The sequence below is a fragment of the Bufo bufo genome, chromosome 6, assembly GCF_905171765.1.
Source record: "Bufo bufo chromosome 6, aBufBuf1.1, whole genome shotgun sequence".
NCBI classification, from domain to species: Eukaryota; Metazoa; Chordata; class Amphibia; order Anura; family Bufonidae; genus Bufo; species Bufo bufo.
Genome location: NC_053394.1, coordinates 132,313,700 through 132,336,894, shown reverse-complemented (window position 1 = coordinate 132,336,894; position 23,195 = coordinate 132,313,700). Strand labels below are relative to the sequence as shown.

Below are 23,195 nucleotides of genomic sequence, written 5' to 3'. Positions count from 1 at the left end.
GTATGTCGATCCTGGGGAGTTTAACTTCCTGCATCCCAGCCGTCACTTGGGCACAATTCCATACAAGAGAGCTGCAGTGAGAGATTCTAGAGACTTGGCAGAAGGGGAGTCTTCCTCTAGATATGAAATTCACAATATCTTCCCAGACCTTACTCAACCTAAGGTGGTGGTTGAAGACAGACAATTTAAATCAAGCTCTTCCTTGGCTAAAGAACGAGATTGTTTGTTTGACAACAGACGCAAGTCCATGGGGCTGGGGGGCCCACATTCAGAAGCTATCTTTTCAGGGGCGTTGGGAGGGAAGCTTGATAAAGGCTTCCTCCAACATGAAGGAGCTCATGGCGGTGAAACAGGCAATTCAGGAAGCTCTTTCACTATGTATAGGCAAGGATCTAAGAATTATGTCCGACAATACAACAGCTGTTTCCTACATAAACAAGCAGGCGGAGACCAGGTGTCAGGACCTAATGCTAGCACTAAGTTACATCCTCTAGATGGTAGAGGGCAAATGCAGGTCTATTTCTGCAATTCACATCAGGGGAAAGGAAAATATCCAGGCAGACTTTCTGAGTCGCCATCAGATTTCCCAGGGGGAGTGGTGCCTGGACCACAAGATCTTCATCCAGATCTCGGAAAGCTGGGGTCTCCCATATATAGACCTGTTTTCCACGGCTCAGAACAAAAAGGTTATTTTCCCTGTCTCCAGAGGGATCCCCCTGTGGACTGGATGCTTTCCTCCACAGGTGGGATTTTCCTCTGGCCTATGCCTTCCCTCCTTTCCCACTGATTCCCTGAGTCCTGAGAAAAATCAGGGAAGATCAGGCAAGGGTAATACTAAATCGCCCCATTTTGGCCAAAGAGGCCATGGTTAACATGGCTGAGGAAGTAATCGATTTCAGATCCTTGGGTGCTCCCGGCAACTCAGGATCTTCTTTTTCAGGGTCCGATTTTCCATCCGCAGGTGGACAACCTCCACCTGACTGTATTGAACTTGAGAGGCAGTTGTTAAGGAGTAAGGGATTTTCTGTCAACTTAACAAATACCCTTTTAAGAAGCAGGAAAAAGATAACTATGTCTATTTATGCCAGAACCTGGCAGAAGTTTTTGTCTTTCGCAGGTCTTCAGTTTAAAAACCTTCCAGGCTCTTCACCCCTAAATAAGGTGCTAGAGTTCCTTCAGAAAGGGCTAGAAAGAGGTCTCTCTCCAAGCACTCTGAAAGTCCAGGTGTCTGCCTTGTCGGCCCTCTTTAACGAACGCTTAGCGTCAAATCCTTGGGTTATGCGTTTCTTTAAAGCCGTTTTCAGATCTTCCCTTAATGTTTCCCAGAGAATAGCTCCTTGGGGCCTAAATCTGGTTCTGCAGGCCCTGACAGCTCCTCCATTTGAGCCTATCCATCAGATTAATATGAAATTCCTTTCTCTAAAGCTATGTTTATTAGTGGCCTTAACTTCAGCACTTAGAGTCTCCGAAATCCGGGCGATCTCCATAAATCCCCCGTATACAACTATCCTTCAGGACAGTCATTTCAAAACCTGACCCGGCTTTCTTACCTAAAGTGGCTACTAAATTCCATAGATCACAAGAAATTATTCTTCCAACCCTTTATGATAATCCATCTTCAGAAAGAGTGGAAGTTTTCCATTGCCTGGATGTTAGAAGATGTCTCATTCAGTACCTGAATGAGACTAAGGAGTGGAGGAAATCTTCCTCGCTATTTGTTCTTTTTCAGGAAAAAAACAAAAGGACATCAGGCCTCAAAGAAGACTCTGGCAAGATGGATCACATCAGCTATTTCTCTGGCATACTCTTCCTCGGGGAAGTAACCTCCTGAGGGTCTGCGTGCACAGTCCACAAGGGCTGTATCAACATCATGGGCTGAAAGAGCGGCGGTCTCTATCGAGGACATCTGTAAAGCTGCAGTTTGGTCTTCTCCTTCTACCTTCTTTAACCACTACCGGTTACAATTGAACTCTCCTGATTTATTCTTTGGAGCTTCAGTGCTATCTGCAGTCATCCCACCCTAGTTTCCTTGGCTCTCTCTCTCGTGGTGCTGTCGGGGGTGAGGGGTAAAATGAAAATTACTTACGGGTAATTGGATTTTCCTGAACCCACGACAGCACCCTTATTTTTTTCCTCCCTTCTTTCTTTATCTTGGGTGGTGGAGTGTTTTCACAGGTGTCGCAAAAAAAATAATGAAATTCCTTTCTCTAAAGCTTTGTTTATTACTAGCCTTAACATCAGCACGTAGAGTCTCCGAAATCCAGGCGATCTCCATAAATCCCCCGTACACAACTATCCTTCAGGACAGTTATTTTAAAACCTGACCCGGCTTATTCTTTGGAGCTTCGGTGCTATCTGCAGTCATCACACCCTAATTTTCTTGGCTCTCTCTCTAGTGGTGCTGTCGTGGGTGAGGGGTAAAAAGGGTAATTGGATTTTCCTGAACCCACGACAGCACCCTTATTTTTTCCCTCCCTTCTTTCTTTATCTTGGGTGGTGGAGTGTTTTCACGGGTGTCAAAAAAAAAAAAAAAAAAAAAAGAGTAGAAAAGTCAACGAACGTATACGGCAGAGTTCCTCAAATCCGTGGAAATGTCATACTGAGGGCAGAGGAGTCTCCGCCTTTTTGTGCTGCAGGTTTCCTGTCTTTGGGGGTGGATCCATCTCTCGTAGTGCTGTTGTGGGTTCAGGAAAATCCATTTACCCGTAAGTAATTTTCATTTTCACAAAATACTGATTGAGGGGGGCTGTTGCTGTATACCTTTTTCCACCAAATACTGACTGAGGGACGCGATATACCTTCTTCCACAAATACTGCTCTTCTCTACGGACTTAGGCAGAGGGTCATTTAGAAAATGACAGGCAAAGGAAGAGGCAGACCGTTCCGCAGGGATGGTAGGGGTCGGGCAGGTGCACCAGGCCGGAGCCTAAGTGGGAAGTTGGAGAAGGCGCGTGCGATAACTTCAAAGTTCGCACTAGAGTTGGTTGAGTGGCTCATCCTCTGTATCTACACCCTTCTCACTCTCTGCTGTGTGCACCCTCAAAGACACCACCACCACTCGAGTCAGAGGAATTATTTTCCCTTCCATTCCCAGACCTTACAGATGCGCAGCCATTCATGGCATCGGATGAGGAAGTAGCAATGGCCGCCACCCAGTGGTCTGACGACAGTACCCAGATCAGCCCAAGGAGGGTGGTCCCCGCTGTTGCTGCCTACTCCGAGATCTCTGTCAATGGTGGTGAAGGTGACGATGATGACGTGTCGATGGACATCACATGGGTGCCCACAAGAGAGGAAGAGGAGGGGAGTTCAGAGGGAGAGACGGAGCAGCAGATAGGGAGGAGAAGAAGGAGAAGCAGGCAGAACAGTGCACAGGAGGCAAAAAGCAGACTGCAAATGTATCTGGAGCGAGCAATCCACCATGCACTATCACATCTTGCCCTCCCTGGATGCCGGCATATGGTTCCGCAGTGTGGGCTTTTTTTAATGTGTCAGCTGCTGACAAAAGTGTTGCCATCTGCAGTCTGTGCTGTCAACGCATAAGTCACGGGGTAAGCCCAACAGTCACCAAGGGAGGCCCCCTTAAGAAGGCACCTGGCCTCCCATCCCCGAGCCCAGATACATTTGCCGTCAGAACCCACACTCTCGGTGCTCCACTTCCTGCCTCTTCTCCTTCTCCTCTCATTTGTCCTCCACCGTGCTGTCGTCGCGTTCATCTGGCACAAGGCAGGCTTGCATGGCACAAATGTTCCAGCGTAAAAAAATGATGACGCTGGATAATCCTCTTACCCAACAGCTGACCGCTGGCTTGTCGGAACTGCTAGCCCACCAACTAATGCCAAATAAATTGGTGGACTCGGAGGCTTTTAGAAAATTTGTGGCCATTGGCACACCGCAATGGAAGGTCCCCGGAAGAAAATATTTCTCCCATTAGGGCATCCCTGAACTATATGGCCACGTTCAGCGGAATGTTGGCCAAGATACATCTGACCACAGACACGTGGTCTATCAAACACGGGCAGGGAAGGTACATAACTTTTACTGCCCACTGGGTGAACCTTCTGACGGCCGTCAAGCATGTAACCCGTGGCACCCGTGTGGATTTGGTGTTACCGCCACGGATTGCATGCAGGCCTGCCTCTTCTTCTTCTCCTCCTACTCCATCCTCCGTCTCCTCAGCTGACTCCTTCTTTTCCACTGCTACCGCCTCTTCCGCTGCAACCCCCAAGCTTCCCAAAACCTATTTGACGTGCCAGGTGAGACGTTGCCATGCTGTGCTGCGGCTGTTGTGCCTGGAAGCCAAGAGCCACACTGGTCCTGCACTCCTTTCAGCTCTGCGGTCACAGGTCGATCAGTGGCTAAGCCCGCTCAATTTGACAGTTGGTGTGCGACAACGGTGCCTCTCTGCTGAGCGCACTGAAACAAGGCAAGATTACACACGTGCCGTGCATGGCACACGTCAAATACCCCGGGTTCTAGGACGTCTTGCGGCAGGCCAGGAAAATCTCTGGCCATTTTAGAAGATCTTACACGGCCGTGGATCGCCTTGCTGACATTCAGCGTTGGACACCACTTGCCCGTTAGACATCTGTATATGCTTGATAGGCTGCTCCAGCAGAAACGTGCCGTTAATGATTACCTGTACAAACTCTGCGGCAGGACAGGTTCTGGAGAGCTTGTTTTTTTTTTCACCGCGCCAGTGGCTGCTCATGTACGATGCATACAGACTTCTGTGGCCATTTGATGAGATCACCAAACTGGTCAGTCGCAGCCAGATCGTCATCAGTGACATCATACCTTACGTCTTCTTTCTGGAGCGTGCATTGCGTCGTGTCATTGATCAAACCATCGAGGAGCAGGAGCTGGAAGATGAGGAAGTCGCAATGCTAAATGAATTTCCAGGGGGGGCTACTCCATCTGAGACAGGTCAGCAGGAGTCTGAAGAGGAGTCAGAGGAGGATGGTGGCTGGGGGGAGGAGGAGCAAGATGAGCAGGCTTTAAACTTTTCGGGGATCCCTGTTGATGGGGGAGGAGACCGAGGATGACATTCTCCTGAGCGATGAGCAGGATCCAGGACGCTTCCAATTTAGTGAAAATGGGGGCCTTCATGCTCCAGTGTTTGAAGAGGGACCCCTGTATAAAAAGCATAAAGATCAAGGGCCTGTACTGGGTGGCAACAATCTTAGACCCCTGGTACAAACACAAAATGGCGGACATGTTACCAGCATCACAGACGGCTGGCAGAATGCAGCATTTTCAGGCCTTGCTGTGAGAGATGCTGCATTCTGCTTTTGCGGGCACTGACAGAGGAATTCCCACCTACAGCGAAACAGGTGCGGGTACCAATCTTACCGCGCCTGCAAAAAGAGGGTGGTTTGAAGATGTGTTGGTCACTTCGGATATGAGATCATTCTTGCAGCCAACCCATCGACAGCCGCCCTCCGGTTCCAGCCTCAGGATCTGGACACTCTGAGAAGCGAGGAACCCCTTGACTACTGGGTGTGCAGGCTTGACCTGTGGCCAGAGCTGGCACAATTTGCCATGGAACTCTTGGCTTGCCGCTCGTCGAGTGTCCTGTCTGAAAGGACGTTCAGCGCAGCAGGGGGGGATCGTGACCGATAAGTGCACTCGCCTAGCTCACGACAGTGTGGACTACCTCACATTTTTAAAAATCAATGAGGCATGGATCTCGGAGGAATTCAACACCTGTGATGACCACGTGTAATTGAATTTCCTCATGCCAGCCCACACATATCCGCCACCACCCAGAACAAAGAATGGTCCTTGCCTTATGTATATACAGCGGCATAAAAGGCCTTTTACGTCAGGTGAATGCTTAATTTTTGGGGCCGATAGTTAAATATTTATCCTGTGACCGCCTAATGTACCTCCAGCCACAGAATCCAAAGTTCTTTGCTGTCAAGTGAATGCCTATTGGCTAATTTGTGGGGCCTGTCCTGACCAACAGTTACATATTTATCCTATGACCGCCTAATGTACCTCCAGCCACAGAATCCAAAGTTCTTTGCTGTCAGGTGAATGCCTATTGCCTAATTTTTTTTTTATCTCTAGCCACATAATCACACTCCTGTCTCACTCCTCTGCCTCTCATTATAGTGGCGTATGAACCACATTCACCATAAGGACCTTCTAATGTCACAGGGTCATGTGACTGTGCCCCCTTATACCCTGCATTGTGCCCTCTTACCACACCCTGTGCAGTGCTCCTAGTCATTCCCTGTACTCTGCCCTCTTATACCCTTTTATCCGGTCACGGTTTGGCGGTGTTATCCGGTCACTGTGCAGAGTTGTTGTCACGGACGCTCCCGTGGCAGGTATAAGGAGATCGGAGAGACTGGCAACTCGTGGGTTAAATTGACAAATTCCCTGTGGATCTTATTGTGTCTTTGTTTTGGTGAATGCCACACCCCTTGCTTTAGGTGTTGCTTATTGGTAATTTACCTTTCCCATAAGTAGCCGCTTCTCACTCTTGGAGTTGCGCTTTATAGATTTTCTTCCTGTCTTCTAACTAGCTGGTCAGTCATACTCTGTGGTGTTTCTGGAGCTGCCACTTTTCTACTTTCAGCTAAGTCTTGTCTTTTCTTATTGTATTGTGTTTGTTAGATTCCCTGCTGTATTGGACTGGGATCGACCCGAAAATCTGAAGGTTCTTATGCGGTTTTTAGGATTCACCAACTATTACCGAAAATGTATTAAGAATTATTCGACAATAGTAAAACCCTTAACAGACATGACTGAGAAAGGGACGGCTGTCTCTGTATGGTCTGATTCGGCGTTGCAAGCCTTTTCTGCGATTAAGGAATGCTTCTCTTCTGCTCCCATATTGGTGCAGCCAAATGTGTCACAACCATTTATTGTGGAAGTGGACGTATCCGAGGTGGTGGTAGGAGCAGTTTTGTCAAAGGGCCTATCACCTGGTAAATGGCAACCATGTGCATTTTTCTCGAAAAAAACTATCCCCCGCTGAGAAAAATTGTGATGTGGGTAACAGAGTTGCTGGCCATTAAATTGGCTTTTGAGGAATGGCATCATTGGTTGGAAGGGGCAATTCATCAGATCACGGTATTCACTGATCACAAAAATCTGGCTTATCTGGAGTCACCGAAACGACTGAACCCAAGACAAGCCAGATGGGCCCTGTTTTTCACCAGATTCAATTTCACGGTCACCTACTGTCCTGGGATTAAGACTGTCAAGGCGGACGCCTTGTCACAGTTTCCCTGGAGGCAGTGATTTTGAAAACCCGAGTCCCATACTGTCTAAAGGGCTTGTCAGAGCCGCTCTTTACCCTGACCTTGAGGTGAAGGTGTTAGAGGCTCAGGGAGACGCATCGGTTTCGTGTCCCTCTGGGAAACTATTTGTGCCACCGGAAATTGCGTCACAAGGTGTGGGAGGAACATCATTGTACGGTTCTTACAGGACATCCTGGGAGTAGGTCCACTGACAACCTCATATCTCGTAGATTATGGTGGCCGGGGTGGCGTAAGTGTGTGAAGGACTATGTGTCAGCCTGTACTACCTGTACACATGCCAAGGTGACACATACTTGACCTTCTGGATCTTTACTTCTGTTACCCATTCCGTCCAGACCATGGACTCATGTATCCATGGACTTTATCACTGATCTACCTAATGCTTCAGGAAAGACAGTTATTCTGGTGGTAGTTGAGCGCTTTAGTAAAATGGTAAATTTTATTGCATTACCAGGCCTACCTAATGCTAAAACCCTTACACAGGTATTTGTTGAAAACATTGTGAAACTCCATGGCATTCCCTCTGACGTGGTCTAGGATCGCGGCACTCAGTTTGTTTCCAGGTTCTGGAAGGCGTTCTGTACACTGTCCTTTTCTTCGGCTTTTCATCCTCAGTCGAATGGACAGGCGGAGCGCACTAATCAGAGTCTGGAGGCTTACTTCAGATGTTTTGTATCTGAGAACCAGGAGTAGTCGTCTTCCTTTTTGTCTTTGGCAGAGTTTGCCATAAACAATTGTAGTCAGAAGTCCACTGGCGAGTCGCCGTTTTTTGGGGCCTATGGGTTTCACCCACAGTTTGGCACATTTTCTGGTTCATACTTCTGGTATCCCTGAGGAAGAACGTTTTTCGTCATCATTGTCACCGATATGGCGAAAAATTCTAAATAACTTGAAAAATATGGGCAACAAATATAAACATGTGGCTGACAGGAAACGAATGGTCCGGACCTAATTGTGGGTGATTCTGTGTGGCTGTCCACAAGAAACATTAAGTTGAAGGTACCTTCCTGGCCATTATTAATCCTGTAGCTTTTCGTCTTGAGCTTCCTCAGGCCCTGAAAATTCATGTGTTCCATAGGTTTTTGTTGAAAAAATATGTGGAACCTTTACAGCCATCTTCCTTGCCACCTGCTTCGGTCATTATGGACTTCGAGATTGCGAAAATAGTTGACTCTCGAGTTCTCCGGGGATCCCTTCATCTTGTCCACTGGAGAGGTTATGGACCGGAGGAGAGGATGTGGGTGCCGGCATCCGACGTTTATACCAATTGTTTAGTGAATGCCTTTCATAGATCTCACCCGGATAAGGTCGGTCCTGGGTGCCCAGAGGTCACCTGTAAAAGGAGGGGTACTGTCACGGACGTTCCCGTGGCAGGTACCAGGAGGTCGTAGAGACTGGCAACTCGGGGATTAAATTGACAAGTTCCCTGTGGGTCTTATTGTGTCTGTGTTTTGGTGAATGCCACACCCCTTGCTTCAGGTGTTGCTTGTTGTAGTTTACCTTTCCCATAAGTAGCCGCTTCTTACTCTTGGAGATGCGGTTTATAGATTTTCTTCCTGTCTTCAAATTAGCTGGTCGGTTGTACTCTGTGGTGTTTCTGGAGTTGCCAGTTTTCTACTTTCAGCTAAGTCTTGTCTTTTCTTATTGTATTGGGTTTGTTATATTCCCTGTTGTTTGTATCTGGGCCTGAGACAGAGACTTCCATTCGTCCATCTGGGGAGGAATGGGTTGTCTCTGGTCCTAACCTTATTCCAGGGCCTTATAGAGATATAAGGGCCTAGGTATACAGCTTATGAATATTCCTACCTTCAAGGTCTATTCATATTGATAGGTAGTTAGGGCCCGAATTAGGGTTGTTTAGGTGACCTGTTCCTTCCCTAGTTTCCAGGCCCAGTTACTGTTCCTCTTCCCTCCTGTGTTCAGTGTGGCGTTTTCCCCCCACACTGATTGTGACAGGTGTTATCCGGTCAATGTATGGCGGTGGTATCCAATAACTGGATGGCCATAACTGTATCCCTTTCCCTGCCCACGCCATCCTTTTTTAGACCTGGCATAAACGGGAAAAATATGCATATTGCGGTGCTAAGGACCTTTTGCGTCATAATCTGTGTCAGAAATACGCCTAACATAGTCGTATTTCTATATAATAAATGACCACCTAATTGTATTATTATTCGGGGGTAGGGCTAATATCTTTATAGTATATAGATTCTAGTGTATTATACTGTGCCCTGTATTTCCCAGTAGAAAATGATCCTTGGGAAACATTGTCCTCATCCCTGACCACCAGGACCAGGTAGCGCTCTGTCAGTACATGGCGGCCTCCCCTCTCCGCCAAGCTGCTCCACTGTGTACTGGTGCTTTTTCTGACACTAGGGCCAGGTTCACATCCTATTTTTGCCATTCATTTAATACCAAAAATGTATGCGTTAACAGATGCCTCAGACTGATGCTGTACATTGGCGTCTGTTCACCATACAGTTCCATGGTAGAAAAATAAATTACGTTAAACGTATGTATTTTTTTCATGGACGCTGAAGGATACAAAAACGTGCAGTGCTGCACATTTGTATACATCAAACCGATAGGAAATAAAAAATTTCTAGACTCCAGCAGGGCACATTTTTGAGAGTTTCCCTTTAAGACACATAAAAATGGCCCCTGATTAAAATACATATTTTTTTTGTGGGAATTTTTGCTATTGATCCCCCTCTGGTATGTCACTGTCCATGTTGTGGGACTATTTGTTCACTTCTAGTAAGTGTTTACTGGCTGCAAATATGACCTGAAGGTTTTTCAGGTTTGCCTGCCATTAAAATGAATGGGGCCTGCCGCAAACGCGCAGTTCGCAAACATTTAATCGCGAACGCGCGTTCGCGAATCGTCCTGGCCGATTTTCATCCATCACTAATGTTACATACAACAGCCATGTATATATCAGGTCATGTTAGATTCAGCAGCCATGTACTGTATATATCAGGTCACGTTAGATACAGCAGCCATGTTTACAATAGGTAATTTTAGATTCAGCAGCCATGTTTACAATAGGTCATGGTAGGTACGGCAGCCATGTATATATCAGGTCACATTAGATACAGCAGCCATGTATATAATAGGTCATGTTAGATTCAGCAGCCATGTATATATCAGGTCATGTTAGATACAGTAGCCAAGTTTACAATAGGTCATGTTAGATACGGCAGCCATGTTTATAATAGATCATGTTAGATACAAAAGAAGGAAGGTTACAGCCAGCTCACCTTATATGTCCTATGTAGTGGTGCACGGGGCGGACTCAAGCCAGTCCTCCATATAGATCCACAAAGATAGAAAAAATGCTCCAGCACCAAACGTTACAACAATCCCGATCTTTATTCATCACCATGCATTGAATGGATACAACAGTCAGTGGCACTGGCTCCCACTTATTCCCAATAGATCTAAGCGTTTCGAACAGTGGTGTTCTTAGTCATGGAACACCACTGTTCGAAACGCATAGATCTATTGGGAATAAGTGGGAGCCAGTGCCACTGACTGTTGTATCCATTCAATGCATGGTGATGAATAAAGATCGGGATTGTTGTAACGTCTACGTTTGGTGCTGGAGCATTTTTTCTATCTTTGTGCACGTTAGATACAGCAGCCATGTATATATCAGGTCACGTTAGATACGGCAGCCATGTTTCTAATAGGTCATGTTAGATACAGCAGCCATGTTTATTTCACAAACAGCAGATCCCGGCTGTGTGCAAGCCGCCATTTTCTTTTTCCCCTTCTGTACAAATGTCCCATCTTTGTCTACAAAATGGACAAGTATAGGATATGTTATATATATATATATATTTTTTTATTTTTTTTTGCACCTTTACTAAGACTCCTTGCAGATGAGCGAGTATTCCTCATGGGTGCAATGCGTGATGCAAACGCATTGCGCCCACACTGAATCCGGACCCATTCATTTCAATGGGTCTGTGTACATAAGCGTTATTTTTCACGCATCACTTGTGCATTGCATGAAAATCGCAGCATGTTCTATATTCTGCGTTTTTCACACAAGGCTGGCCCCATAGAAGTGAATGGGGCTGTGTGAAAATCACAAGCATCCGCAAGGAAGTACGGATGCGATACGTTTTTCACGGATGGTTGCTAAGAGATGTTGTTTGTATACCTTCAGTTTTTTATCACGCGCGTGCAAAACGCATTAAATCGCATTGCACCTGCGTGATAAAAACTGAACAACTGAACGCGATCGCATACAAAACTGAATGAACTTACTTGCGGAATCATGCATTTTTCACTGAACGCATCCACAACGCATCCAGACTTAGGCCCCTTGCAGATGAGCGTAAGCGGATTAAGGGTCTTGCAACACTTTAAGACACAAGTCCCCTTTTCTTTCCAACTGTGTGACAATATTGTGTTGCACGGCTGGTTTTGCGCCAGGTATGCCAGTTGGGCATGTCCGGGGACGTGCTGGGACTGCAGCCCCAGCAAATTTACTTACATTTGCACCTGGAAACAGGCGCAAATGTTAGCTAAAAACTACGCCAGCCAGGGCTGCATAGTTTTTACTCAAGGCGCATGGACTGCCACAGATGTACCTAATTTATGATGAAGCGCACAGCTCATCATAAATAAGACTGATCTAGCGTCAGCGCAGAGGGGAAAACTAAGACTGGCGTAAAAAGCTGGTCTTAGTAAATGTGCCCCACTGTGTTCTGTCCACATTTTTTGTGGCCCCATTGAAATTAATTGCTCCACAAAAAATGCAGATCTGATGAGGAACAAAAAATACAGTAGTGTGCATGAGGCCTTATCCACATGTCAGTGTTTTCCATCAGTTATTGTGAGCCAAAACCAGGATTGGAGCCTCCATAGACATAAGATATAGGGATAGATCTGCATCTGTTCTGTGTTTAGTTCAAAATCACTGATGGAAATTACTGACCGAACACTGATCTGTGAATAAGGCCTTAGGTTGCGGTTCTTTGGTATAACAACGGCCCTTGCACTCGACCGTATGCCCTCCAAGACATGCGGGCCATATGTCCTGAAGCGGCATTGATCGTGTGCAGGGGAGCGCACAGCATTATAGTTTACTGTGATACTGTGGACGTCGGGCCGCCTGCAGGACTACTGCCCCGCACTCATATGATTTTATGAGTGCAGGACAATAGCTCCGCGGGCGGCCCGATGTGCACAGCATCATTGTAATCTATGATGCCGTGTGCTCCCGTGCGCACAATCAATGCCGCTCCGGGACATATGGCCTGCTCAAGGACCGTATGTCTCGGAGGGCATACCGTCGTGTGCTAGGGCCCCTAACACTGACACATACCAGACCACGCAAGGTGCCAGAATCTTGTCCTTTTATTGTAACATGAAGCCGGATGCTTAATAATGTACATCGGAGAGATGAGAGAAATACAGGGAACTGGCACACTCAGAGCTGCACTCCAGTGCGTAAATCAGTACCTGCTCTACACACCTACAAAGCTGCGGCTGAATATCTGGTCTTATATGGATACAAATAAAAGCGTGAGCAGGGGGATGATTATGGATGGGCTTTAAGGTCAACCAAGGGAAACTTAAGAGTGGAATATATTATAGAGAAACAACAAGTGTCTGGATACTGTAGGTGCTTAGTGTTAAAGTGAAGCTCCGTTACTGGACGGCTCTTATAATCTTTAGCAAATACTCATCTTGCCCGAGTCATATAATCTGATCACATCCAAAACTGCACTCACAATTCTGCTGGAATCCACTTGTTCTCTATCAGCACCATGTTGACTTGCACATCAATTAGGGTACGGCTACACAGTGATTTTCGGAGCGGCATGTGTAACGCCGCCCAAGTATCGCACTGTAGAGGGCTGCCATAGCAATGAATGCTGTTGCAGTGCGTCTCGCAAATTTGCTGCAACCGCGACACGTGAATTGCAAAAAAAAAAAAGCTGTGTTTTTTTGTTGCACTGAGAATCCATTCACTCCTATGGCAGCCCTCTACACTGCAATACCTGGGCACAAGATGGGCGTGCAACAAAATCGCTGTGTAGCTGTACCCTTAAAGCATCACGGCAGAACTTGCTCTCTACCGACACTGAACCAGCAGGGGGCAGCAGTGAGACACTAGCGCCTACTGTGAGACCTGGGGAAACCTGGAGAAATGAAGATGGAACTGGATTAGAAGACACGTCAACGCGAGCAAAATCAAGTCATTTGCCACAACATGATACTTTAACCTGACCGTGTCCAAGAACAGAGCTACATTTTAAGACCTTCACTTGGACACGCAGTGGAGGCATCCATGTTGGAGACAACATTCCTGACAATACAATAGACACAGCACGCTACACACACAGCACGCTGTATTCTCACACATTAGTCCAGTTGCTACTGTATTTAACAAAATGGTCACCTCCGCTGTGTGCACCACAAGCGTCTTATGAATGGCTTCCTAGCTGCAGGGTTCCAGACATGTACTATATGACATTATAGTCTAGCAGTCTCCTGAGAACAGAGATTGACCAGTGGAGGATCGGTAAGTGCTTTTTAAATATATAAATTAAATGTCTCTTCTTTTTTTTTTTTTTATACCAGAGTCAATAAACAATTGCTTCTATTCTCATCATTCACTGTCTTCGTTTTTTTTTTCTGGATTTCAACAGGGAATGTCTGAATGCAGGGCGAGCGCTGCATGGTAACATTGTATGTAGATGCATAAAAAGCCCGGCAATCAGTTTAATCTGTAGTGCAAGTCTATGGACCTGGGGTATGACATGCGTGCGGCACACTGCAACTTTTATGCAACTTCAAACTTGGATAAATGAGACTTGATTTGCTCTATAGGTTTAAGGGATGCTATGTTATATGTGTAAGGAGATATTCCTTACCTTGCCCTTTAGATGCCGACCAGAAATGCCCTCCGATGCCAGAGCTGTATTATTAGTCTGAGATGTGCTCCGATCTCCTTCTGAAGGGCATCCTTGGTTGCCAGGAACCAGAGTATCCCAGCGGCCGAGGTGGAGGGAGACTGGATCGCAACTCACACTAGCTCCAGCTACAACAAGCATTCCAATCAACATCTGAAAGGGAGGTAAAGGCTGATTCACACTGCTGTCATCAGCCCGAGAAACACAGCCTGTGTGTCAGCCGCATCTCCTGGCCCGACTGTGGCTCCCCTCACCTGACTGCATCATAGAGATTTATGGTGTAGTCAGTTCCTATCGGATTGTGGGTCTATCGTACTGTGCTCACATGATGAATGTGGACACAGTACATTAGACCTACAAACAGATAGGAGCTGGCTATCATAAATCTTAAAGCTGCAGTCAGTTCGGATCAGAGGAGCCGCGGTCGGGCCCGGGAGATGCAGCGGACACACAGGCTGTGTTTCCCGGGCCAATCGCAGTCTTGTGAATGAGCCCTGACCCTCCTTACAGGTGTAAGGTTTGTACAGTATGTAGGTTGTTTTTAGAGGGGTTTTTCAGTTATATGTAAATATTAACAAAAGGTCTCCAACTTTCAAATGAAAGTAAATGGAGACAATATGGTTTACCTCTAGAGGCTGGAGACTTGCCCCAATCATGCCTAACTGACACATGTGCACAGCTCTTTATACTTTCTTGCCTCTTGTAAGGTCCTTTTCAGACTTTTGAAATGTGGAACACATTTTAGCATTCATTTTCCACCCTCTGGATTGAAAACAAGCAGATATCTTAAAAAATAGCAAAGGACTGAAACAGTGAAACATTATTACAGTGCTCGCTTACAAAATATCTGCTACTGTGCGAGTCACACACCATCGTGAAGATTTTTACATTCTGAATGTATCCTTTTACTGATAGCAAGCAAAAAGTCTGAAAATAGTGTTGAATTAAACATAAGAAAATTGCAAGTTGCAACTTTGTAATACAATGGTTAAATGGGTTGTATGAAAGGATTTGCAGGTTTTCCAGAAACAGTGCCACAGTTGTCCATGACTGTGACTGGTATTGCTGCAAAGCCACATTAAAAGGAGCGAGATGGGATTAAGCGTCAGCCTCAGGTGGCCAGGCGTACGGAAACAGCGAAGCAAGCCAGCACTCGCTGTTGTCGTAGCTCCGAGAGTTACAGAAGCAGCATAGCTGTTTGCGTAGCTCCCGTTCACACGTCCGTAAAATGGGTCCGGATCTGTTCCACAATTATGCGGAACGGGTGCGGACCTATTCATTTTCAATGGGGACGGAAAAGATGCGGACAGCACAGTGTGCTGTCCGCATCCGCATTTCCAGTCCACGGCCCTGAACTTCCGGTCCGCGGCTCTGCAAAAAAAATAGAGCATGTCCTATTCTTGTCCGCAGCTGCGGACAAGAATAGGAATCCTCTATTACAGGCATGGCCAACCTGCGGCTCTCCAGCTGTTGCAAAACTACTACTCCCACCATGCCCTGCTGTAGGCTGTTAGCGGTAGGCAGTCTGGGCATGCTGGGAGTTGTAGTTTTGCAACAGCTGGAGAGCCTCAGGTTGGCCATCCCTGCTCTATTAAGTGCCGGTGATGTGCGGCATTAGTGTTTTGTGGTCCGCAATTTGCGGACCGCAAAACACTACGGACGTCTGAATGGAGCCTAAGAGATACATAAGCAGCGGAGCGCCAGCCTGCTGAGCTGTTCCTGTAAGCCTGGCCTCCTGGTGCTTAGTCCCATCTCGCCATGGAAACTGCAAGATGGGATAACTTCTTTAAAATGAATGGAGCTGCGCTGCAATACCAAACACAACCATTCACAAGAGTGGTGCAGTTTCTAGTCCCTTACAACCCCTTTTTAATTTTAATTGGTAAAACTGAGAAACCCTTTTAGGTCACATTTCTCAGTAATGCTTCTTTTCAGACATTGGCGCAGATAAAGAGGAGCATCGAGATTGCAAGCTGCACAGTTTGCAGTTAGTATCCAAGGTCCTGTATGGTCGCTATTCCTTAGTGCAAACTTTGCATCTAAACACAATGTTACCAGTGTCTCCCCAGGAGCACAGTTGTCACTTACAGTAGCTTCCTTTCTGGAGGCGATATAGCTTTAATTTTAGACTGCGGATATCCTTTCTATATAAATTTATATACTTATATTCAATAATAGCGTCACTATTTTCTATACTGACTTTCAAGTAGTAGCTAGACGATATTGAGTATACTTGGTCCTGTGTTACGCTGTAGCGGTGAGCACACATAGGAATGTGTATATTGATTGGTGTGATTACTGTTAGCTACTGAAGTGGGCTTTTGAACCGGATTGAGGCACCAGATGGGTGTTATTTCCCTCTTCTGGATGGGCCACCCTTCCGCACTTTCCCCTTGGGTCCTGTACACGTCCCGAGTTTACTTGATGTTTTTTTAGGCTGGGCTATTAGTGCAACTGGAGTCTCTTTTGTGGGAGGCGGACTCGGGCCTTTCTCCTCGAGTTTCTTCTTTTTATTCTTGTCTATTGCTTTTATCTCCAACATATCCGGGGAGATTTCTGAACTCCTTTTCCTTTTGGGTGGCAATGAAACGTTGGACACCCGGAACCAGTTCTGGGAACACAAAGCAAGTAATAGAAGGTCATTCCGAAGCAAATATCTCTTTCCCATGACCCCATACCATGCTAGAAGTACACTTGACTCCTAAGTGTCCAAGCAGCCATCCTAAGACCCTCACTTCCACGACATAACACCCCATAGGGATGCCAGGTGGAGAGATGGATACACAGACATGCTCATCCTCCATTAGATGGGATATATGGAAGTAGGCATACTTGATATGATAAAAATGAGCCACTGGGTCTCCAATTGTCCTTGAAAAACAGGGGGTACCCAGTACTTAGTGGTGAGTTGGCAGCACAAACAAGATCAATTTCCATTACAGTCTATAGACGATAAGGAAACAGCTGTGAGTACGCCCAATATGCCATAAATTAATATTAATGAACATTGGAAATTCAACCACAGAATCCGCCACCCTTTTTATAAACGCAGGGGGGCTGGTACATAGTGGAGAAGAAGTGGCTGTGCAGGCAACATAACCTTCCATTATAGTCTATGGGAGACACTGCAGTGGGCATGCTTAATTTGACATAACCCCTTTTCAAGGCATTGGGGGGGGGGGGGGGGGGATATACCTGCTATTCCCCCAACATCAGGTTACTTAGCTCAACAGTGAGTCTACCACTCACTACATTCCTCGGGAACACAAAATTCCATCACCATCTCCTAACCTGTGAGTGCGTCTTTAGGATGTGATACTTCACACCGCTTTCGGAGCTGAACTCCTTCTGGCACAGGAGACATCGATATTTCCCCCCAGAGTGATTGCCCTATAAAGGAAAAGTGGCAGGATGAAGACCACCTCTTAGATGAGGTTGGGAATCTGGAAATGTAAAGTAACTTTTTACCTTATTACAGTTTGCTAGATGAGCCTTCAACCCAGAGACGCTCGAGTATATTGCTTCACAACACTATTAAAGCAGAGTACAGGATAAGTGAAAAGGCAGGCATTAGAAGTAGATTCCCCCTTAAAACAGTCCCCAGTAAATAGAGGTCCCTGACTCCTGCTCTTCTTTAGGCTACCTGCACACGCTGCAGATTACGGGAATTTTTCATGAGAGAATACCACAGCGTAATACAGTACCAACAAAGTTTATAAGATTAGACAAATTTCACATCTTGCTTTTTTGTTTGTGTGTGGAAATTGACCGGTCGTGTCGATTTTGAAATTTGCAGCATGTCAATTGTTTGCGCGGATTTCAGCCTTTGCAATACAAGGGTGAGATCTGAAGAAAATCCGCACCAAAAAAGCAAAAGTAGAACATGTGGTTTTTGGTGCAGAAATCTGTGTGGACTTTGTTTGTAAACCTGCACCCGTGTACAGGTACCCTTAAAGTTCTATTCATTGGTTTCTAGGTTCTGTCTGTGGGAAAGCTGGGTGACAACCACTATGTCTCCTGTTGTACCCTCCAAAAAGGTTGTCAGTCCTGTATGGCAAATTTGCACTGAAAATAAACTGCAAGATAGCATAGGATAGTATATTTGCCCCTTGTAGGAGTTCAAAGGACGACCATATTGGTTGCCATCCCATTGGAGGGAATTCATTTTTACAAACATGACTACCAGGAACTTTTTTTTACTAGTATTTTTTACACTTTTTTTTATATTAAAGGGGTTATCCAGTAATTAGTATTGATGATCTTTCCTCTGGATTCTGGATAGGTAATTAATATCAGATCGGTGGGGGTCCGACACCTGGGACCTGCCTCGATCAGCTGTTAGAAGAGGCTGGTGCTCCTTGAGAGCTGCGGCCTCTTCCTAGGCCATGTGATATCAGTATATCGGTCACATGGCCTAGTTGCAGCTCAGCCCAACTGAAGTTAATGGGGCCGAGCTGCAATACCAAGCACAGCCGTGTAGAATGTATGGCACTGTACTTGGAAAGCTGCTGGGACCCGGCTGCACTCCCCAAAGCTCTGGTGAGTGAGACGGCTCCATGAAACAGCTGATCGGTGGGGGTGCTGGGACTCGGACACTCGCCAATATGATGATGATGGCGTATTCTGAGGATAGGTCATCCTTATCCATTCCTGGATTACCCCTTTAAAGGGGTTGTCTGGGTTCAGAGCTGAACCTGGACATACCCCCATTTTCACCCAGGCAGTCCCCCTAATATGAGCACTGGAGCATTTCATGCTCCGATGCTCTACCTTGCCCTGTGCTGAATCAAGCAGGGCAAAGGCTTTTTATGGAGATCCAGTGTGAAAGAAACAAGCCCTTGCCCTGCGCTGGAGAGTATTGGAGCATGAAATGCTCTATTGCTCATGTTAGAGGGGCTGGAGGGGTGAAAATGGGAATCTGTCCGGGTTCGGCTGTGAACCCGAACAACCCCTGTAAACTGTAATTTGTACTCCAGTTCTACACCATTTTCAACATCTCTGCTGGCTTTCAGTGAGTTAGAACACTCTTTTACATCCAGAGGCTGAAAACCTGTACAGACCCGATATAGCTGAGAGGTTACTACAACCGTATCCAGTTTGAGGAGTAGTAGGTTCAGCCTAGATGTAAACAAGTATGTTCACATTCACCTACTAGAAGGAGAGACTTTCAAAATGGTTGTGAAATACTCCATATTTTCATTTAGTCCTCTTTTCCCCTCTCCACAAACCCACGTCCACTCACATTATTGGGACAACAAATGAAGCCGTTCTCCTTCACAAGCGCTTTCCAGCGATCCAGGAGCTGGGGGTTAAAGGTCGGCAGGCCAGGGCGGAGGTAGTTCAACTGTCACATGACATGCATGTTAGACATCCTAACTAGATCTCAGACATAACTAGACGGCTGCAGGATATATTTCTACAGATGTGACATGACGGCAGGCAATGGTTGTAGACAGTGCACTTACCTTCCCATATTATACTTATGAGCAGGACTTCCATCTCTAAGCACTGCACCTGTAAACATTAGACACCACATATCCTCATATTCTGCCTCTCACCCTCCTGCTGTCAGGTACCAAATCCTCCTTCTTTCTCCTTCGGCCTTCTTCTCTCGCCAGCTCATCCTCTGCAATTTCCTGCAAATGGAAGACTGCGACTTGTGCTGAGTGCCTCCTCACCCTCCCACTTGGGGTCCGTTCAAAATCCTCTACCACCTCCGTCTGGTTTGACTCTGGCCCTGGTTGTTCAGAATCCTGGAAAGAGGGGAAGCTTTGTAAATGACTTTGTGAATCACAAGCCATTGTCCCCTTCATCAATCCCACTGATTACAAGCAGCTATAAATACGTGCTGCAGTCATGTCACCTGGTCACTCCAGTAGTTCCGTATGGTTCACATGGTTGTCATTATACGACAGCAACAGTTTTAACAATCTGAACTGTTGCACCAACTAATCTATTGTCTATTATCAGCGGCACCATATGGATTCTGTGTAATGTACATAATAAAGTCTATGTGAAGCAAACCAGACTACTGGAAAACCGTTTAATTCCTTTTTTCTGAAATGATGTCTTGATGGAACAAAATCATCCCAATCTGAAAGGGTACCCACCCACAGCGTTGAAGTAATTCTGCCTGACTGCCTGTTTATTACATGTGGTCTAGTCACACATTACTGCACATTTTCCCCGAGTGGATGGTCTCTTCCTGGTATGGGGTGCTCTGAGCCAATTAGATGTCTCCCTCTGCTTTTCCCCTCTCCTCTTGTGCTTTTTGACAGTGAAAAGCTACAGCTGCATATCCCCTCTTCCAGTCTTCTATAAACTGTTTCACACCAGAGAAATTTTTTGGTAACGGGAGGTTTCTAAAAATTTAGGCCTCTTTCCCACGGGCGTGTCCGGATGTGTCCCGATGCATTGCAGCAAACCCGCGCCAGTAGGTACGCAATTGCAGTCAGTTTTGACTGCGATTGCGTTCCGATGTTCCGTTTTTATCGCGCGGGTGCAATGTGTTTTGCACGCGCGTGATAAAAAACTGACTGTGGTACCCAGACCTGAACTTCTTTACAGAAGTTCAGGTTTGGGTTAGTTGTAGTGTAGATTGTATTATTTCCCCTGGAGGGCTGGAGGGGTTAAAAAATAAAAATAAAAAATTTAACTCACCTTAATCCACTTGTTCGCGCAGCCAGCATCTCATCTGTCTTCATCTGTGAGCAATAGGACCTTTGATGAAGTCACTGCGTTCATCACATGGTCCATCACATGATCCATCACCATGGTGATGGATCATGTGATGAGCGTAGTGACGTCATCAAAGGTCCTATTGCTCACAGATGAAGACAGAAGAGATGCCGGCTGCGCGAACAAGTGGATTAAGGCTAGTTAAATTTATTTTATTTTTTTAACCCCTCCAGCGCTATTGTTCTATGCATTCTGTATCCAGAATGCTATTATTTTCCCTTATAACCATGTTATAAGGGGAAATAATAATGATCGGGTCCCCATCCTGATCGTCACCTAGCAACCGTGCGTGAAAATCGCACCGCATCCACACTTGCTTGCGGATGCGGTGCGATTTTCACGCAACCCCATTTCTATGGGGCCTCTGTTACGTGAAAAATGCACAAAGAGGAGAATGCTGCGATTTTCACGCAACGCACAAGTGATGCGTGAAAATCACCGCTTGTGTGCACAGCCCCATAGAAATGAATGGGTCAGGATTCAGTGCGGGTGCCATGCGTTCAACTCAGGCATCGCATCTGCGCGGAATACTCGCCCGTGTGAAAGGGCCCTTACAGAAAGTGGAAATATAGCCTGCTGAAAGTTGAGGAAGAAGCTGCTCAGTGAAGCATGTATGGTTTGGGGGAGGTCAAGTGAGATTGTCATCGATCATCCCTTAACCTCTTGCGGACACAGGGCGTACCTGTACGCCCTGATGTCCGAGTCCTTAACTTAAGGACACAGGGCGTACAGGTACGCCCTGTGCATTTCCGATCACCGCCGCGCGGAGGGCGGTGATCGGAACGGGGTGCCTGCTGAAATCATTCAGCAGGCACCCTGTGACAATGCCGAGGGGGGTACTGTGACCCCCCACCCCCCGTATCGGCGATCGCTGCGGATTAACACCTTCTATGCCGCGGTCCACGCTGACCGCGACATAGAAGTTGTTTGTGGTTGAGTGATCACATAGAGTCCCCGCGCTGCTGTGGTGGGGACTCGATGTGTCAGAAGGCAGCCCGATGCCTTGCACGGCATTGGGACCTGCCTTCTACGGGAGCAGAGGAGATCCACACTGTTAGTATATCATACACTAACAGGCAATGCATTACAATACAGATGTATTATAATGCATTGCAGAGGGGATCAGACCCCCAAAAGTTGAAGTCCCAGAGTGGGACAGAAATAAAAGTTTAAAAAAAAAAAAAAAGTGTTTTCAATAAAAAAAAAGTTTCAAGTTAAAAAAAGAAAAAACGCCCCTTTCCCTTAATTTTATAATAAAAAAAAAAGAAAAACCACACATTAGATATTGCCGCGTCTGTAACGGCCGGCTCTATAAATATATCACATGATCCACCCCGTCCGATAGACACCATAATTATTTTTTTTATAAAAAGTGTAAAAAAAAGCAATTTTTGTCACCTTACATCACTAAAAGTGCAACACTAAGCGATTAAAAAATATGCCCCCCAAAAAGGAGACTTTTGTATTACTTACCAGTAAAGTCTCTTTCTCGCTCTTCCTTGGGGGACACAGGAAACCATGGGTATAGCTCTGCTCCCTAGGAGGCGTGACACTAAGTGAAAGCTGTAAGCCCCTCCTCCATCAGCTATACCCTTCAGCCTGGAGAGAGAGACTACCAGTTGCGTGTCCAAGTAGTGAAAGATAACCACCAACCGGAAAAAAGAACTGTCAAGCCCCAACGGGGGCAACCAAGCCGGAACCACAACTGTAAACCCAAATGAAGGGTGGGTGCTGTGTCCCCCAAGGAAGAGCGAGAAAGAGACTTTACTGGTAAGTAATACAAAAGTCTCCTTTTCTCGCCCATATTCCTTGGGGGACACAGGAAACCATGGGACGTTCCAGAGCAGTCCCAGAAGGGAGGGACCAGAACAACTAGACCAACACCAGAGGCATCAATCAACTGCCGCCTGCAACACCAGACGGCCTAAAGCAGCGTCAGCCGACGCATGAGTATGCACCCTGTAGAACTTGGTGAAAGTGTGCAAGGAGGACCACGTGGCCGCCTTGCAAATCTGCTCCGTAGAAGCCCGATTCCTCTGAGCCCAGGAAGCTCCGACCGCTCTAGTGGAGTGAGCGGTAACACCAAGGGGCGGAACCTTGCCCTTGGCGAGATAAGCCTCAGTAACAGCCATCTTGACCAAACGGGCGATAGTAACTTTGGACGCCGCCATCCCTCTGTGCGACCCCTCCGGAACCACAAAGAGCGAGTCAGTACGCCTGAAAGAGCTGGTCACCTCCAGGTAAACCTTGA

The 23,195-nt window shown here is 46.5% G+C and overlaps 2 protein-coding genes across 4 annotated transcripts in view; both read right to left on the bottom strand.

Annotated features, from left to right (window-relative positions):
- Window positions 1–15,483, bottom strand: part of UCKL1 (uridine-cytidine kinase 1 like 1) — a 63,322-nt gene extending 47,839 nt beyond the window's left edge. Inside the window, exon 1 of the mRNA XM_040438170.1 lies at window positions 14,833–15,483. The gene's annotated coding sequence lies outside the window, so the exon portion shown is untranslated. The remainder of the gene's footprint in view (window positions 1–14,832) is intronic.
- Window positions 15,484–15,847: 364 nt separating this feature from the next.
- Window positions 15,848–23,195, bottom strand: part of ZNF512B (zinc finger protein 512B) — a 42,657-nt gene continuing 35,309 nt past the window's right edge. For 2 of the 3 annotated variants that reach the window (XM_040438163.1, XM_040438164.1), the window contains exons 13-17: window positions 19,765–19,959; window positions 19,449–19,550; window positions 17,675–17,737; window positions 17,498–17,596; window positions 15,848–16,817 (exon numbers count right to left, since the gene is read on the bottom strand). In XM_040438163.1, coding sequence (XP_040294097.1) covers window positions 16,557–16,817; window positions 17,498–17,596; window positions 17,675–17,737; window positions 19,449–19,550; window positions 19,765–19,959 — 720 coding nt within the window. In that variant the 3' untranslated portion in view covers window positions 15,848–16,556. The remainder of the gene's footprint in view (window positions 16,818–17,497; window positions 17,597–17,674; window positions 17,738–19,448; window positions 19,551–19,764; window positions 19,960–23,195) is intronic. The other variant, XM_040438165.1, reaches the window with a different exon arrangement.